The sequence below is a fragment of the Crassostrea angulata genome, chromosome 9 (genome assembly GCF_025612915.1).
Source record: "Crassostrea angulata isolate pt1a10 chromosome 9, ASM2561291v2, whole genome shotgun sequence".
Classification (NCBI taxonomy): Eukaryota; Metazoa; Mollusca; class Bivalvia; order Ostreida; family Ostreidae; genus Magallana; species Magallana angulata.
Genome location: NC_069119.1, coordinates 32,995,910 through 33,014,998, shown reverse-complemented (window position 1 = coordinate 33,014,998; position 19,089 = coordinate 32,995,910). Strand labels below are relative to the sequence as shown.

Below are 19,089 nucleotides of genomic sequence, written 5' to 3'. Positions count from 1 at the left end.
AATCAACATGCTCAGTTTGATGTAAAATGATGAAAAAAGTACTGTATTTTTACAAGATATAGAATATTTTGAATCTGTACACCGTAATTTCATCATATTATAAACCGTCAACAAATTTAATTTTGAAATAAATTTGCAGAAAGCCGTTCGTAAGCTCCTTGTCTAGTTTTATATTTTAACGTAATTATTAAATGTAAATGTATCTTCTTCTTCAGAATACTGAGTAGGGCTCTTCACGTAACACGTATACAAAGAAAGAGTTGTATTAAAATAATTTAATGCGACTGAAAAACATTGGTGCCATCATAACTTGCTATTGAGGTCGCATTATAACGTAACCTTGTTTATAAATCAAGCCGTCTTCCTAGCTATTATCATGCAACATCAGTAGATCGAGGTCAGTTCATGGAGAATCTTCTTATGATCGAGGTCAGTTCATCGAAGTCAACTGCATTACTGAATGAATCTTTCGATCGAAATTCTTACGCGTGAGACAAAATGTGCATTCTTGAATTAACAGGTCGAACTGTATTTAATGTATGTTTGCATCTCTTAAGCTAAATCAATTGAAATAACACTTAGTAAAATGTTATATAAATACTAAATCAGAGCTTCAAGTTTTTGGGAGTTGATTTTAATCAACTCTTCTATGCAGTTACTCAGACAAACCGAAAGTGAAACAGTGTTTGGACCTCAGCACAAATCATTGCTGCTGACAAGACTTAGTTCTTGAAAATAATTGATAAATTTGATGTAATGTATGCTAAAGCATTGTTTTTCAAGGAAATTACTTATTTATAGATACCTTGAAAATAGTCAGATTTTAAATGGTACGAACAATTTAAATATTTTTTGTAGTCGTATGTATCCCTACGCCAGAGTTCAATATAGTCTCGTTCGACTCGACGCTCGGCTGTCTCCGTAAATCCTTGTCGGAGATTTACGGTGTCAGCCGAGCGTTTGGTTGAACGAGACTAGAGTTAAATATTGCTTGGATCCATACAATTTTCGAGAAATAGTTCTATTACTGATACATAGTTTGATTGAATTAATTTTATCTTTAAATATTATTTAACATGATTCATATGAGGGGTTTCTCAACATTCTTGTCGAAAAAGTCAAAAAAATTCATTTTATAAAAATGAGCGTAATTCAATTGCAAATTAGACACTACATGTACTTCTCATGCAAAATAACATATCATTGATTTTGAAATAAATAGACATCGACAAAATCAACTCCCGTCAGTTCTTCAGTACTTTGATTATAAGAACTACTTATGCAAGCGGAATGTGTGCGCACGTTGAAGCATTTGCCGGATGCCTCATATGGACACAACAGTGATCGGCCGAAGCCGATCACAAAAAGTCTAAAATTCAGTCCTCCTAGTAGCAACCACCGTTTTGCCCTAATGACCTCAAATCATTTGCCTGTCTGAAACATTTCACCTCAAAAGTAATCGATGGTGGGATAAGACAACAATGCCGGATGGCCATATCCTCGTTGAACTGAGATGAATGGTAAAGTTTTAGATGCACGTGAACGGACTCAAATTATGTTACTCATTGCTTGTTATACATCATCATAAAACAATTATGCTTTATGATATTTTTGACAAACTCATCAAGCTTACCAAAACCTCAGCAATATCTCTTGTAGATTTGTTCTGTATTCCGCTTAAGTAGAATGCTATCTATGCTTTACATTATTTTTTTTTTACACACAATGAACCTTTGCTTGGCACATAGTCACCGGCGGGTTTAATTTACAAATTTATCCTCGCTTAGATATTCAATCTGATTTATGCTCAAAATTGGAAAAGCTACATAAATTTCAAAGCAGATTTACATTCTAAATCTTGCATTGTTTAATGATATTGTAATGTGCTAGCGCTTCTAATGTCTTTTGTATGTATTGTGTGTAGAAAAGAATTATATTTTACTGGAATTTTTTTAATGTATATATTATCACGATTAAAACAATGTTGTTTCTATGGCATTTGAACCATACTTGGCAATCTTTATTTTGATTGGTTGGTTCACATATTGACACTTGACCTGAGGGAGGTCTTACCCCTCTTTCTATATAAACTCCGCAAATGTAGATTTGGGGTGTAATTGGATCGTTGCAACGCAAGTTTCTTTACATAAGTAAGTATATTTTTTTTGCAATAAAAAATTGTGCAGATTTTAATTTTTTAAATATGGATTTTATTTTAAAAATGAGGCACTTTTCATAAAACTTTTAAGTAGGTTTATGTGTGAACGCTGAAGTTGATAGTTAAACGTAATTTTGTTAAAATTTGTCTATTTTTTAATAAACATGTGTACATTTGTGTGTATTTGTGTAAACGTTGAAATTGATCATTAAACGTTAATTTTTTGTTGATTTTTGTCTATTTAAATATATATGTGCACACTCATATGCTTTAAAAAGTTATTACCATTAAATACACACACCTGCTCAAACATAATTTAAATTATAACGTTAAACAAACAGCAATATTTCAAAAGATAAATACGTAGTTTAAATATCCATTTAAATTCAACATCACATCTATTTATGTAATGAAAAAATACTGTTTAGCGTACATGTATATTCACCGAATTCGTCAAATAATATCTTCTTTTTTAAGTCAATGGTTATTATTTTATAAAAGGGGTATGTCGTTCATTTTTATATCATGGTATAATTAATGAACATTCGTATTCAAAATGATTTAATATATAAATGTGCCCACTTTATATTAAAAATATATTCTTACTAACAAATTAAATGTTTTGCAGAATGGTGAAATTAAACAAAAATTAACATTGGCAATGGCAAATGAAAAATTTAAAAAAGTCATATAATAGAGCTATCAACGTTTTATATTTCAGAAATGGCTGCGATGAGTGAATTCAATGGTACGTTAAAAACTATTTAAAACATTTTTTGAACAGGATCCGAACAAGTCCGATAAGCATTTACTTTGCAATGTAATTCTGACAACCGTTTGAAACTCAGAGTAATTCAGCCTTTCTCGTATCAATGTACCTGCATGATGTTGAATTATTTACATTCTACATATCATCTGCATGCGTCAGATTTGCAGACAAGGCAAGAAGTTCAATAAAAATAAATCTAAGCATTGAATACTTATTTTTGAACATCGTTCTTACAACACACCAGGCCGTGCAAATGACCTATCATATTGCGCTAACGCCCGGTATTCATTTTAACTGCATGGCCTATCTTATTATATTATTAAAACATTAGATGATTAAGTAATATACAATTAAATAATGAGTATATCAAATAATGTATTATCAAAGTTTAAATTTTTTTTTTTCAACGTATGTGGTAATACAAATTTGAAGAGCGGTGTAATAAATGTTAAACCCAATTTGATATTCCAAAAATAAATACCGTACATTCAAATAATGCATATTACGTAGTATTCAAGCTTACATCTTAAAACGTTATAAAGATTATTTACTACTAAACTACTGAAATTCTTTTTAGCGAATTTTAGCGATGGAAAGAGAGAGACAAACGTGACGTTGTCAAAAACAAGAGAGCAACAGGACGGACCTTTGGGGGGAGTGAATTTCACACACCACGATGGAACTATTAGAATGAACTCGACGATCACTGCTACGTGAGTAGCCCCGTGAGCAATGCCCTCTTTCTCACTTTATACATATGCACTGTGCACAACATCCGACTCATTGTGCTCATGTCAACATATCATACAATTGCCTTTCCTCTCTAAACGAAATAGTTCTACAACGTCTTGATAGTGTATCTAGAGGAGCACCGAATCTTCTCTCTTGTACACTTTATTTCACATGAAATATTAATCAAAGAAGCACACGCTTTGCAGAGTCATAACTGTATTTCACTGAAGGTTCACGTCGAACATGGCTGAGGCAAAATAATCCTGAATTTTCCATTAAATTTGGGGCGTTTCCGCACGCGACAGGACCTGACTTTTTTATGAGATGAAAAACAATGTGTAAGAGGTCTTACTATCCCAGTTTTGTAATAATGCGAGGCCATTTGAATTTTTGATGCGTGTTGTTTCCGGAGATCGGTGAAAAGGTCTGGGCTTGATTTTCAAGCACATGTGTAACTTTGAAGTAAACAAAGTATCACGCCTTGCTGGATGCACGTGTGTATTTTGCTAGGAAATTGTAAATGAAGCGTTGTTTAAAAAGATGTCAAAAGGTTTTTTTTCTAGAAGTTAGAAGTTCCATAGAAATGTGTCCAAAATTCAATCAAGGACAATTTGCTTACATTGTTAATTATTCGTGAAGAACCATGGGTTCACTATTTCGAAAATGGAAACAAAATATGGCTACTTAATCACGGTAGAAGGTATGTAGTTGCCAAGAGAACCATGATCACGAAAGATTATTTCATGTGATAGTATGGCCTCACAAATTTTGATGCCGAAAAGCAAGTGTTACAGGTTGGTATTTCCAAGATGTTATACTAACTGTTCAAGTGATATTCTCATAAACGACGTCATTATCGAACAACTTTTGTACGCACACAACACACGGTCCAAGTGGTGTTAAGCTATCGATGCCCGATACATGTCAAAAAACATCGTTATTTATTAAAATATGCTCAGATAAGTTTGAACTATTGGTATTTTAATTTTTTTTTCTTTGATGCCATAATATGAAATAATTGTAGGAGTAATTCAACTTTATTCCCTCTGTAATGAAATTTTAGATGTGTAAGTGTGCGGCTGCCATTTAATGGAGAGTTGTACGGCTTTGACGTAGAAATTCCGGATGGTCATCAGATAGACGTCAACGGGACTGTTATCACGGTGAGTGTATATAATCAAAAGTGTAGATACAGTACCGATCAGACCGAACGTAACACCAGAGCAGACCCAAGCTAAAACCCGGGTTTACTTTCAGGGTTTACCTGGGGTTTACTCTGAGTCTGCTTTTTGAACAATTTTGGTTCACTCGGGGTTTACTTTGAGTCCATTCAGGGTTTATTTTGGATTTGCGTTTTGGGTCCAATTTACGCACTTAAGGATGACGTTTACTCAGAATGAAAAAAAAAATCCACTGATGATAATGAAAAACCATCTATTGTATGTTATAGACCTTTGATTGTAGTGTTGTTTCTCACTTTCAGAAAAGTAGGTCAATGACCTACTTTTTGAGTTAATGGCCATTGAATATTTTTTGAAAAATCAAGAAAAATCACGTAAAATTTTACACTACGATTGAGATTTTCTTAATTGTTAAAATATTACAAATAATAAAACACTTTAAAAAATAAAATACAGTTTATGAATGGTAGTGGCACTAAAAAGATACAATGCATGAAGATTTCAGCAACAATTTTAAAAAATATTCTAGTCCGAATTTCCTCTATCAGTTTTAAAATTCATACCCATTATTGATCTGATTTTACAAAAAATTGAATGATGATAATACAAAAACATTTATAGCATTGAACAACTTATATTGACCTTATTCTGTTGGCTTAAAATCTATATGAGGTCAATGATCAAAATTTTGAGATATGGTGTCTTTTATCGTTTTTAAGCATTTTTCAATATTCGTGAAAGTCGTGTCATAAGATTATTTTAATGAATAAGTGAGGTTAGAACTAACAGAAAATATGCAAAATGATAAATACTAAAATATAAAATCTTAACTTTCAATATTAGAGTACTACCAAAAAAAAATTAGCGGAAAACAAAATCTGCAAAATTTAGTCCGAATTTCCTCTGTTTGGCTAAAAGTCTATTTTTGTTTGAGCCTAATTTCATAATATAGTAAAAATATCGATTGTTTTGTCAATAATAATTCATTTTATAAATACTTTTTGTGTTTACAAAAAATTTGACTCATTAAATTGCATTTTATAACAATCCGAATTTGAGAACTCAAACCCTGAGTAAACAACACCCTTAAGTGTGAAACAACTCCGTCTTTTAATTTTACCATCTCACTGCCTGTAATTCCTGCCCCATGTATATTCCAAATACACATGTAGCGTCTGCTTTCAGGGGTATACTTATGATCGGAGTTTACTCTCAGGATCCAGTATGGGTTTACTTAAGGTTTACTCGGGGTTTACTCGGGGTTTACTCGCGTTCTCCTCCAGTGAACCCCGAAAGTAAACTCGGGGTTTTGTTGGGTTTACCTTCTGTTAAACTAGGTCTGGTCGGTACTGTACAACCCAATCTTTTTATTGTTTTACTGAAAAACATTCAAATTCGATTTTGACTTTTATATTTGCTCCTCTTTGATACGCTTGTTTAACATATTAGATAAATTCTCTAAAAATACAATTTCAGTAAGATATTTTTATTTGTATAAGTATATATCACATACCAGATACATGCACCTTTTGTAATAAAAGCAGTAAACATGTACTTAGTTTGTTACTCCGGTGTTAAATTATTCTAACTCAAAGATGTTTTATATTTTGCTAGCCCATGATAAACGAGATTGGAATCAAGATTGTCAAAATTGGTGAATTTACCCTTCCTTAGTGGATAGTTTGAATCAAGTTCATATGCAGACACCCTAAGAAAATCCAGCCTACTGTGCTTTAAATATCTTTTTTTTTTTTTACTGCCTTGCTATGACTAAAAAGTGTTTTCTTCGACTTCAAGAACAGTCTCGCAGATTTTGCAAACGGCTTCCTTATTCTTATTGCTATTTACTCTATCAATAATATGTTTGATTTCAAAATAAAAGAAATCACGCTTTTGTTTGTTTTATATCTTTTATACTTGTAAATAAATTTAGGTAAAACTTCTAATGAAGTGTGCAACTATTTCAAATAATATATTGAGTTTGTTTTTAAAAATAAACAAGGCGCTTAAGGGTCTGCCATTCAACCGAGTACCAAAGCCCTTAAGGTTCTCCGATCCTCAGGTACCAAAATTGAAAGTGTAAATTTTAAAGCAAATGACATTTTACTGTCTCATACTAATGATTATTATGATAAATCAAACATTTTTATGCAATGTTTCCATGCGTCTTTCAAAGATAATGCATTATCACCCATAAAGATTTATATAAGGAAAGAGAAGTGACTTCAAGGTTTTGCTAATTTGTATTCAGTAGAGTATGATAACACTTGATTCCTGAACATGAAAACATTCAATAGATATATATATATATATATATATATATATATATATATATATATATATATATATATATATATATATATATATATATTTATATATATATATATATATATATATATATATATATATATATATATATATATATATATATATATATATAAAACTTCAAGGTTTTGCTAATTTGTATTCAGTAGAGTATGATAACACTTGATTCCTGCATATGAAAACATTCAATAGATATATATATATATATATATATATATATATATATATATATATATATATATATATATATATATATATATATATATATATATATATATATATATATATATATATGTAAAATAAATAAATTAAAATGTGCTGTATCAAGTATTAAAATTATTGAAATAAAAGAAAATATCTTTACATTATGTATGAAAAATTGTTATCTTTCTTTCAATAAGTCAACAACAGAAATGTTAATGTCCCTGCGTTTGGTTACCTCTGCTTTTCAAAGCCTCCTCGTTGGTACGCTAACTGTAGATGATGCATTGAAAGCCCAGAGAGAGACATCCATTTCACCATGCTCTCAGGCACTGTTTTTTGTCAACAAGGGCATACAATTTTGCAAGTTAGATTTAGAGTCTTCCATTTGGAGTACAACTTGCATCTTATAATCCATACTGAAAGTATAGTTTAAATAATAGGAATATGTACTGTGATGTTCCACAAGTTTCTGTAGATATGTACAGTCTGTCTTCAAGTACATCATGTGCCTCGAATGTACAGCCTAGAATTTCCAGCACAAGGGTCGCTAGAGTTGAATTTGTGGTATTACAAGACGCATGATTCTTCAACATAGACAGGGTATCACAGAATCCAACAATGCAGTCTTGCAATGTTATATCAGAGCATTTTCTCATTGATCTGCCTAGAACAACACTATCGAATTTTCTGCAGTTATGAGCAAATAGTGTTGGTTTATGTATATTCGGTGTATTATTTAGCCATTCATGAAATGATGTCAAACACTCCAGTATAGAGCCGTTTTTAACTAATAATTTTGTTAACATATGTGAGTCGCCACGACAAAACCAGGCTTGTTGAGTGTACGTCATAATCAAGGAAAAAGGCGCCGAAACACAATGTCAATCATGTTGCTTCTTTTTTTAAAGAATAGCACATTTTGTTGGAAAAACTCAATAAACATGGTTTTCTGGTGGCTAATTACATATATCACATAGTAATTTTACATACTAATATTTACACTTGCAAGTGTGTTGCCTTATATAACACTGTTTGCGCAATCCGATGTTATTTCTGCATAACATCATTATGGGTCAAGAGGTCAAAGTAGCGCATGAATTATCTAGGTTACTTCTTTTTCTATATGCTCAAACTAACCAACTTGTGCTGAAACACACCTATCAAATAATATATCGTAATGAAAACATAATTTTGGTATTAAAAAATAAATGTATTTGTACTTTGTTATCCGAAGTTTTATTCATTTATTTCTAAAAAAATATAACATTAATTACGGGGGATAGATGATTCAGGGAAGATAGGCCTGTAAACAGAATAATGTTTTATGTTTTGACATCGAAACGAGGTGTTCTTGATAATTACAATCACAATTTGAAAGGAGTTAATTCAGTAAAATTTATTTCTGATGTTTTTACAAGCCTTGACCAAGATCGCAAACGCAATATCAGAACCTTTCGTGTTTAGTCCATTCACGGATCACGGTCAAATTTAACTCTTCGTCCTTCTCTGTCCGTTTTGTTCCGTAAAAAGAACGTTGAAGTTAAAATAGCTTTTCTATATAATGTCGGAGGAAAATCATATTGCTTTTCAATCTGATTCTGCGACAGAGTTTCCCCTGAAAATGCCTAAGTAGACTCTAACTCAACTTTCGATCGCTTGGTTTTCAAATTTTCAACCGCTCTGCGACTTCCACAAAAGTGGTACTATTTCGCCAAGCTTCAATCGTATTTTCAGTCGTGCAAGTGGATTTTCTTTTCTGTTTCACGTTATTATAATAAGAAAGGATTGTCTTGTCAAAAGTATTGTCATATTTTTCTTTCATGATAATCAAATACTTGCAACATTGTTGTACTATTTTTTTTTACGTCATCTTAATCGAAGCGGCTCCCTAGGTCATCTCCAAAAAGAAAGTATGGAGCATTGTAATTGTCATTATTTGCCTTCGTGCTTAATGGGATTTGATCACGTGACCAACCCGTATTAATATCCCGATATACATCCACAAATGATACCTTATTTTTTAAATAAGGGCATCATCGAAGCGTTTACACATAAAGAGATAATCAAGATTTAAAATTTCTAACTTGAATTCAGACGGAATCATGTATATGCTTAATTATATTTCTTAAAATATTTGTTGATATGATGGATTTTAAGTCATATAGCGTATTCATTACAATTATTCCAGGGCAATGCTTTTCAATATCATCGATTTCCTTCAAGGTCGATAAAACCAGTATTCACACGCAATGTTATTTTCAACTACAGTTATTTCTTTTTTTTTACTTACTCGTCCAGTTTTCTGAAATGAAAGTGTCATTAAATACATATGTGAAAACAAGGTATTAAAAAACTTTATGCCAGCAGAATAACTTGCTGTGATTATTTGAATTTTTACGGAAAATAAAACTCCCTGAACATATCAGTTTTATTAGATAAATTGAGAACTTCGATAAAATTACTTTAAACTGCATCAACAATAAATTTGTTTTTGTTTTGATATTAAAGTCTGAATGCGAAAAATATGGCCATTCTCCTTAAGTGGTTTTGCTGTTGAAGTTGACACGGAATGTATACGTCTTTTTTTCGTAAAAAGGAGAGGGGATAATGTGATCTCTAATGTGTTACACACATATTACGATTTATTTGTTTACCACTAATAATTGATTCCTGTCGTGTCGTAATAATTTGACATAGTGCATCTGACACGTCAATTATCTGCTGTCCTTTTTAGCAGTAAAACCACAAAGAGTGGGTCTTTTCCTGATGATTTGATACACTGTTTTTGATAAGTTAACAGGACCGGGTCTAATTTAGTCCGCCATATATTCTTAAAAGGAATTCCTTTACATAATTCATGCTGCTATAATTCATATTTCAAAAAAAAAGCCCAGACATTTACCACGTCGTTTGTTTTTTAAGGGCCTGTCACACCAAGCTGCATCACCACGGCGTGTTCACGGCGTTGTAAAAGTTATGGAATCGCCGTAGGATCGCAAGGAAAATTCCGAAAAAATATACAGTTTTATTTGAAAATTTTACAAGTGGAGATGTCACGGCGTCCTGACGGCGACCAAGGCGTTCTTACGGAGCTCCCACGACGTGTAACTGCGTTTCCACGGAGTTCTACTTGGCGATTAACTGCACTCTCACTGAGTCTCCGCCGAGCGCTCATGACGTGCTAGGAGTTTTTACCGCGCGTCCACGGCGTGCTCTGCGCGCTGACTGCGCTCACAAGACTTTCTTTACTTCTTGGTAGTTTAATATTAATTTATACAATTGTATGGGAAACAAACAAGAATTTACAACTAGTAAATAAATGATTAAAAAATTGTGTTGATGTTATGAAAAGGTACATTGTAATTGAAACATAGTTACTTCTAAACAATTTGTGAAGGACTAGGATTAAACTATTAGTATTCAGGTCTACAAAAAAGATCCATTATTAGTTGTTAGAAAACATAGAAAAGATGTGAATACATCAGAACCAAATGGCATGAATTCCATCTACGTCCATTGATTGGTCTTGGAATATTAGCAAATGCTACTTTTTACATAGTCATCTACATCCAGTTTGATAATATTATTACATCGCTTGCTATTGTACAACAGCCATTTTTCGAGTTTTCGTGGTCTTGATAACAACGCACTAGAAACGCCGTTGGAGCGCGGTATAAACGCAGAAGAAACGTCACGAGAGCGCGATGAACACAGCAACAGCTCTTTGGCGTCGCTGTGTGAAAGCCAAATGGAAAACAAAAAAATTGTTCAAACGCTGTGGATGCGCAGTGAGAGCGCAGTGAGAGCGCAGTGAGAGCGCGATAGAGACGCAGTGAGCTCCCAAAGGAGTCCGTGAGGTCTCCGTGCAAGTGCAATTGATTTATCACTGCGTCTACACTGCGATTAGCTGCGTTCCTTGAGCGCGCCGACGGAGCTCTCGTGGCGCTGTTGGAGATCTTACGGCGCTGTCACAGCGACCTCACTACGCTTCTACGGCGTGTTTATCAGAACGCCAAGCCACGGCGCGTACTTTGTGCATGTTCAAAGTGCGTGCCGTCGCATGGCGTTCTTAAATGTTCAAGGCGATCCCACCGCGACGGACGAAGATGCCGTTGCGTTGTTACGGCACTGTAGGAGACTCTACTGCGTTTACCTTGGCGTTTTCCAATATTTAAGGACGGGATCGCCGTGAGAACGCAGCTCCGGTGTGACAGGGGTTTTACACAAGATCCCTAAGGATTTTGATTCAGATACATGTAAATCAATTTTGCTCATTTTTACGTCATTTTTAAGTTCCACATATGAAAGCAATAGATAAAAAGCATCAAATTAAAAAAATACATTTTACCTCCTAGGTCTGTCCAGGGATCTTTTCTTTTTTTAATTTTCCTTATTTCCCATATATGTCAGATAATGGACATTCTTTTTTATTTAACAGAGGCTGAAATTGTGATTTTTATAGTATATTATCAAAACATCCAGACACAGTTAAGTAATAGAAATAGATATAACATCACATTTAAGGTCCATAAATATATAATACTTGGTAACTGTTCTAAAATGCGTTTATTAAGTTATGATTAGGCGGGTAAGGACGTGATTAAAGGCTGGGCTTGCTTAAATCAATTCTCCTTTTCCCAAAGGCCCAGATATAGCTTATACTTAAGAACATTAATGTTTATTTCATAATTTAACATTTTTTTTCCTCAAACGAGCTTTTTTTGACAAATGTTGCTAATGTTTGTAGTTAAAACCAACAGGTCATAGCGTCATCCAACAGAAAGATAATACAATGCAAATGAAACATTGCTCGAAAGCGTGCTTACATGTACTCAAACTGTACTCCGCCCTCTTAATTATCTGATGACCTCTGACCCCCTTTAAACACAATACTTGCCGTTTTGTTTTTTGTGGTATCAATATTTTTATAGCGCGAGCGTTTTTGTGGTGTCCATGATATGGAGAAAATCAACAAGAGAAAAAATATATTCAGGTACATATTGAAAACATATTTTAGAATATTCAATGTACAAAAATATAGAATTTGACGTGGATCTCAGCTGAATATATATTGGGTATTGGGCTGTTTCTTAAACAAGTGTTTTCTTTTCACATAAAAATAACCTTTGCAAAACGGCAGACATTTACTCCTTAAAAATGTGTACTTGTTAGAAAAGCTATGAACAAACTGTCTCACAGTATTAAATTGAGAACTATAACTTTAAAAGCTTAGCTATTACAGTAATGATTAGGGGTTCATCTTAAATATATATAAGGTCAAGATCTAGGAAATGATTCCAGAGAGTCTTTTTGGTGCCAGAACCATTATGACGTCATAATTGATTTGAAGAATCTTTTCCATATTTTACGGCTTTATAGGAATTATGTAGAAAATAAAACAATATTTTGACATTCTATATTTAATCACGGAAAAAAGTAATCCCGGTACCTAGGTTCTATTTGACATCATTTTAAAGAGGGGGTCAAGAGATTGTTTAACGCCGTTTTTGGAGAGACTGTAGGCAATCTAGATATATTTGATTAGTCAAAAAATTGACAAAACTCCGAGATTTGTTACTTTTATCCTTCATATTTTATAGAAAATAGTTGTTTAAAACATTATTTTTCTTGTACACCATATGAAACAAAGATATTGTTATGAAGCATCATTGCAATAATTCATATCTTGAATTTCATAAACCTGTAGGCACCTTTCATTTACTAGATTTTGACCTTATTTATTAGCCCTAACCACCACAATGTTTCAATGTTTAAAAAACCACAAAACACCCGCACTCACTTAAAAAAAACGGCTGTGTATGTGCTTTATTGGTGTAATTTGATGCATATATAAAGTTAACATAATTGATTTTAGAATTAAAAATATGGTCATAGAAACGCGCGGTCACTCTCGAATATGCTTACAAACCGTAGACGAAGTCCACACCCACTTGACATTTAAAGTTTTGTCACAATAAATACATTATTTACCCTCTACAAAATAAGAAAAGACGTTCACATAGCCGCTATCTTGAATTTGTTTCATACTGTAATAACAGATAGTTTTTGCTCGGTTAAATTTATGTTGCAACTCCTTTAGCTTACCACCTATTCAGCCAAACGGCGCATTACATCTGACATTAAAACACCACCCAACATTCAATCTGTATCTACTGAATTATACATCTAGGTAATGTCTATATGGAGGACAAAAGGTTTAACCTATATATAGATTGGATTTCCCTGCACCGAGTGTTAATGTAAATATTTTAAAAAGTATTCATTTTTAGCACGTTTTAATAAATTGTGTGAGATAGAAAATACCATTGACAGCCTTAATTTATCACCTTTTTTGGTAATTCTAACCAATATGTGAATCAGCGCAATGTTTGAAAGGGATTATCAAAAGTATGCTGCAGTCGTGTCAACTTCTATCCTCCCTAGAGCCCTTTGTCGCATATCTAAGGCAGTAGAAGCAAACTGAGGGTGATAATTTTCAATGAGAGGTGAAATGCGCCAGTTTGGTTAAATGGATTTGTAAGCTTAGATGTTGAATGACCGATCGGGAGTGAGGGGGGATCGCAAAAAAAAACGTGCCGATGAGTTTTAAATAAACTTTTAGATGAAATTAATGTTTTAAATAAATCGAAGATGTCACTAAAATTTACCATGTTTATGATTAGGTAGATGGCATTATTACTTTTTGACTGCCGTCATGAGAAAAGGGCCCTTATCTTTTGACGTCACAATGCTCAGAAAACGACGTCAAAATAGCGGCATTAAAAACGCAGTTTTTTTTTTCCGCGTCTTTGTTGTGCTTTTTGAATGACTAGAGTCTGGTCTTGTTTTAATACCGCGATTAATATTTTTTCAATCAAATATTACATGTTGATTTAAAAAATAAACATTTAATGAATGAAATATAAACATGTAACGTCAATATCTACACATTTCGAACGCGTAAAATTGCACACAAGTTGATTCTGAAATATCATAAAAATGCTGCTTTTGCATCAGCCATGAAACTTAAACACTACATTTCCATTCTAGTGTGTGATGAAAATATATATGTTCTAATTGGGATATCACTGTTTTTATAAATCATCTTTGGAAACCAAAGGTCGGTCTCGCATATGCTTGTGGGTATGATTGAATGCGACTGATCGTTGATTTACGATGATGATTTATAAAGTATTCTACGAAAGCCGAGAAGGATCATTCGAGATTCGAGATTCGAAATACGAGATTCGAAATACGAGATTCGAGATTCGAAATTCGAGATTCAATATCTAAATTAACCAATCAAATCATGGATCTGAAACCTGTATCCTAGCAACATCAAACTGTTCTAAATAAAGATAATTCGTACATGCTCTTTCCTACAAATAAAGTCTTAATAGCTCTTATATAGTGGTTATAAAATGTTTAAATTAACATTGATGAATTAACCCCACACAGTATAAACAATTAAATTAGAAATAACATTGTTGGCTTTGCGAATCTAAGTCGAAGTGTATTCGCCCCAACTGTGTAAAAATCGGCTCGCGAAAAAAGATCTGTTTAATCTTAATGTTTTAGCTATGAAACGAAACTCAATGAAATAATCGACATGTCAAAATATAGGTTATGATAAAGTTTTAAACCATAGAAGATATAATGATTTAAAACCTCAAAGAGAGAGAGAGAGAGAAACAGACAGACAGACACAGAGAGAGTTTTGTAGTGTCAAATTCAGTTTAATTTAGAATTTGAAATTGATTTGATTTGTTACAAGCATATATAGACAATAATTAAGCCTCTAAAACGAGAAAAGAGAGGAGGTAGCTAGGGTAGGGCAGACCAACTAGCAAGCTTTAATTTTAACGGTGTTAGCGCACCTGTGATTTACATCGACTCTCTCTCTCTCTCTCTCTCTCTCTCTCTCTCTCTCTCTCTCTCTCTCTCTCTCTCTCTCTCTCATCACCTAGCATTTCCTTTTCCGTGAGGGGGTTTGGGGTATTTGTGATGTCTTACATTACCTAGCGAAAATGATAAAAAAAACATGAAATTTTCTTTAAATTGTGTGCGGATGTTCTACGCCAATAATCTGTTTTCAGTATATACATTTCAAGAGGGGGGGGGGGGGGAGGCTATATAGTCCTAATTAATTTGTCAGTTATTCTGTCCCCACTTTGTTTTCTCTTCGTTTTCCAGGTTTTTTTTTATTTGGCTCGGCAAATTAATATAAATCTTTCTGTATAGCTCCATAACGAATTATGAGTAGTTTTACTTTTGATAAACAGGTACATATTCGTACTTGAATTTTAATTTGACTCTTATAATCGGATTTAATATTCCAATAATTATAGGGTAGGAAAGAGTAGACGGGACTTTTTTGCGCATATCCTACTGTACCATTCATTCAACACAGGTATTAGCACTCATCGAGTTCGACTTGCTTTCCTTTTCTTTCATCCACTGGATTAAGAGCTATTAATTTTTGAAAATATTTTGAATTTATGGCCTGATTATATATAAATTAGAGCTGCGCTGGTGCATATATTACCCAAATGGACCAAAATATAACCAAATGAATCTAAAAATTTTGACAAAATTAGTTTTAAACGTACGACTCTTTTTCAATTCTAATCGGGTATGTTCTTTAGAAAAATCTTGAACCACACATTTTAGCAAATAAAACGGCAATTGTTTCATTTTTTAAGGGGAGGGAGGTGGTGCCGGTAAAGGACATGCATTGCTTGTGGCAGTTGTGCTATACTCTCATTTGTTATAATAGGTAATACTACATATTGATATAAAATGAAAGTTTCCAATTACACTGTACATAGCTTCTATCACGCATTTTGACCCGTGCGATAGTTTAAAACAATTTTCAAAGCATTTAATGTAATTCAACCGATCATTTTTGAAATTTAATTTTCTGGATCCCCGCCTGATACGTCCGCCTTCTTGCATATTAGAATTACATGTACGTTGACCATATGTACACATTAAATTAATCGGCTATGTTATGGGACGATAACATTTTTTATCAATGTTTTTGCAGGATATGTAACAAATAACAGCCTTTTTGTGGGTTTTTGCACTGATTATTTGAGATGATTTGCCGCCATCTTTTATGCATTCCACACACCACTCACAGTTTCTTTATTTGGTGTTCTGTGTGTATCGCGACAAATTGGTAAATTTGCACCACTCACCCCTTGTAGCTTCATCCTGATTACATTTTATCTGGCTAAGTGTAATGTAGTAGTATATTAAATACACACATCTTTGTTTGCAGTGCTTATTTACATCTTTAGAGATTTACTTACAAAAAAGTAAACATTTGTATGACTTATATGTAATTATTGTCAATTTTGGTGCGGTGGGGGGTAGGGGGTAGGAAACTACAGAGAAACTTAACTTGGCTGTGAAACATATGCTTTTATTCTTTCTTGTTGATATATCAATGAATGAATTATAACAAAATATATGTACAACAATTAATTTTGAAATATTCATGCACAATCAAATAAAAGGTTTTACTGTTCTCTGCACAAGAAATCGGCAATGTGAACAAACTGGCACCCTATCATCCCTACCTTTAATTGTAGAGAGTAGGTATCCTTCTATATTGAAAACAATTCCAAAAGTAAGACTCATAATAAGTTGTTTACTGAGGAAAAGGAAAAAAAAATGTATTTATTAATAATTCCGTATGAAGTGATAATATCTCAATGATTTGTTCATAATCATAGTACTAGTGTATCACTGTATGCATACATAAAAACGATAAGTATACTTATATTTATTAGTGAAACAGGACAGATTATTTATATTTAGATTATTTATAAACATGTACTAATCTTCATGCGGGGATCTAGAAAGGAGGGGGTCAGGGGATCTGGACCCCCTCCTCGGGAAAATTGGAGCTTATTAAATTTACATAGTAAAATTTTTTAAAATTGGCCAAGGACCCCCTACAGAAAAAATTAGCTACGCTTATGAAGTTCTCTACCATAACCGCTTTTTTACACAAAAGAGGTGAATAAACACGGGTTTTAAACTTTTACTGGTGGTGAAATACCTTATGGTTCAAACGCATCAGGTGGAAATGCACCAGGGCAAACAAAATCACTTTAGATCCGCGAAGCACACTGCATTATTACTAGTCTACTTAGATATTCTGTGTAAAAGTAAATACAAATAATTATTTAGTTAGGTAGGGAGAAGTGAACATAGCATTTATTTGTATATAAGAGCATGTACGTATGATTTTTATTTAGAACAGTTTGATGTCGCTAGGATACATATTTTCAGATCCTTGATTTGATTGGTTAATTTAGATATTGAATCTCGAATTTCGAATCTCGAATCTCGTATTTCGAATCTCGTATTTCGAATCTCGAATCTCGAATGATCTTTCTCGGCTTTCGTAGTATTCTGAGTAAAATTGTATAACTTTAGTTTGCATTAGCAATACATGTGTGATTTATTAAAGTGAAAATACAAAAACTACAATGCATATTCGTTGTTGATAAGAGGGGTTGAAGGCTAAGACGTACCGAATCGATGCAGAGCAGTATTTTTCAAATCAAACAGTTATTTGCGCAGTAATTACTGTGAAAAAATAGAAGTCAAATTTTTCAAAAGACTGATTTAAATAGTTCACCTCACGGGAGACGATTCTCATCACTTCTTAAACAAGTCAGATGGAACACGAGAGAATCGGCTATATCTCAATTATAGTGCTACGACCAATATAAAAAATAAATTCTCGCATAATTCTATTACTTAAGAATTTGCGATCAAATTTTGAAATTATTTCACGAATTAAAACGCATGTAACTAACGGATTCGAAAAGTTTGAGAATTTTTTTCATAGCGTAAAAATCACTGATATATCGCATTTGATTTCATGGGAATACCTGATAAATGGTGACATTTTCATTTAAAGTGCGTTTAATGAAACAACATAAAATTATATCTGCCTGTACGAATGAAAAACTCGTGTATTATTTGAGTGCAACAAATTTTATTTTGTTGTGCAATTGAACAACCTAAATTCATGTGTTGTGTGTCCTTTTTGAGCTATTTTACGTAAAATTAAAAAACAAATCAATCATAACATGCCTGAAAACTCACCACATTTTCATGAATTTATAGAACTTTTATATGATTATTCATATACATCTCAAATCAGTTACGTACATGATTCAAAATTCCATAAACTAAACAGGTTTGTAAATGCAGTCATTATACTACTATACATGTACTTTTATCAAGTCGATAAAATTGCCGTTTTATAAATAAACAATTCATGTTTATCGATAAGTATAATTAAAACACTAGATGTGCGACACTTACAATTAATAACATGCATGGACGTAAAATTCATCTCATAGATGATGGTTTCTCATCTTTTCTTGTTTATACAAGAAACAAATTTCGATGATACTGAAGTCAATGTTTATGTGTGCATGTATGTTACAATGTACAGCAATAAAAAAATCCGATAATCGCGACATTTCTTAAAATTTCGGAATACCGTATGCAACTGTATGCATTTAATTTTTATCTTTTTTTTAAAATTGATAATCACTCGGCCGATATTTGTATTTGAGAGAGAGAGAGAGAGAGAGAGAGAGAGAGAGAGAGAGAGAGAGAGAGAGAGAGAGGAATAAATTAATGCAGAGATACATATATTCCAGAAAATTAAATGAAGTCAACATGTAAAA

The 19,089-nt window shown here is 32.8% G+C and overlaps 1 protein-coding gene and 1 pseudogene across 1 annotated transcript; both read left to right on the top strand.

Moving 5' to 3' along the window:
• LOC128162435 (multiple epidermal growth factor-like domains protein 10) overlaps nt 1-19,089 on the top strand; it is a 143,874-nt pseudogene that overhangs the window by 109,818 nt on the left and 14,967 nt on the right.
• LOC128162442 (uncharacterized) lies at nt 2,132-6,735 on the top strand. Its single transcript, XM_052825656.1, has 5 exons — nt 2,132-2,150; nt 2,880-2,906; nt 3,505-3,640; nt 4,723-4,822; nt 6,455-6,735. The coding sequence occupies exons 2-5, from the start codon at nt 2,882-2,884 to the stop codon at nt 6,512-6,514; spliced, it is 321 nt and encodes a 106-aa protein (XP_052681616.1). The 5' UTR covers nt 2,132-2,150; nt 2,880-2,881; the 3' UTR covers nt 6,515-6,735.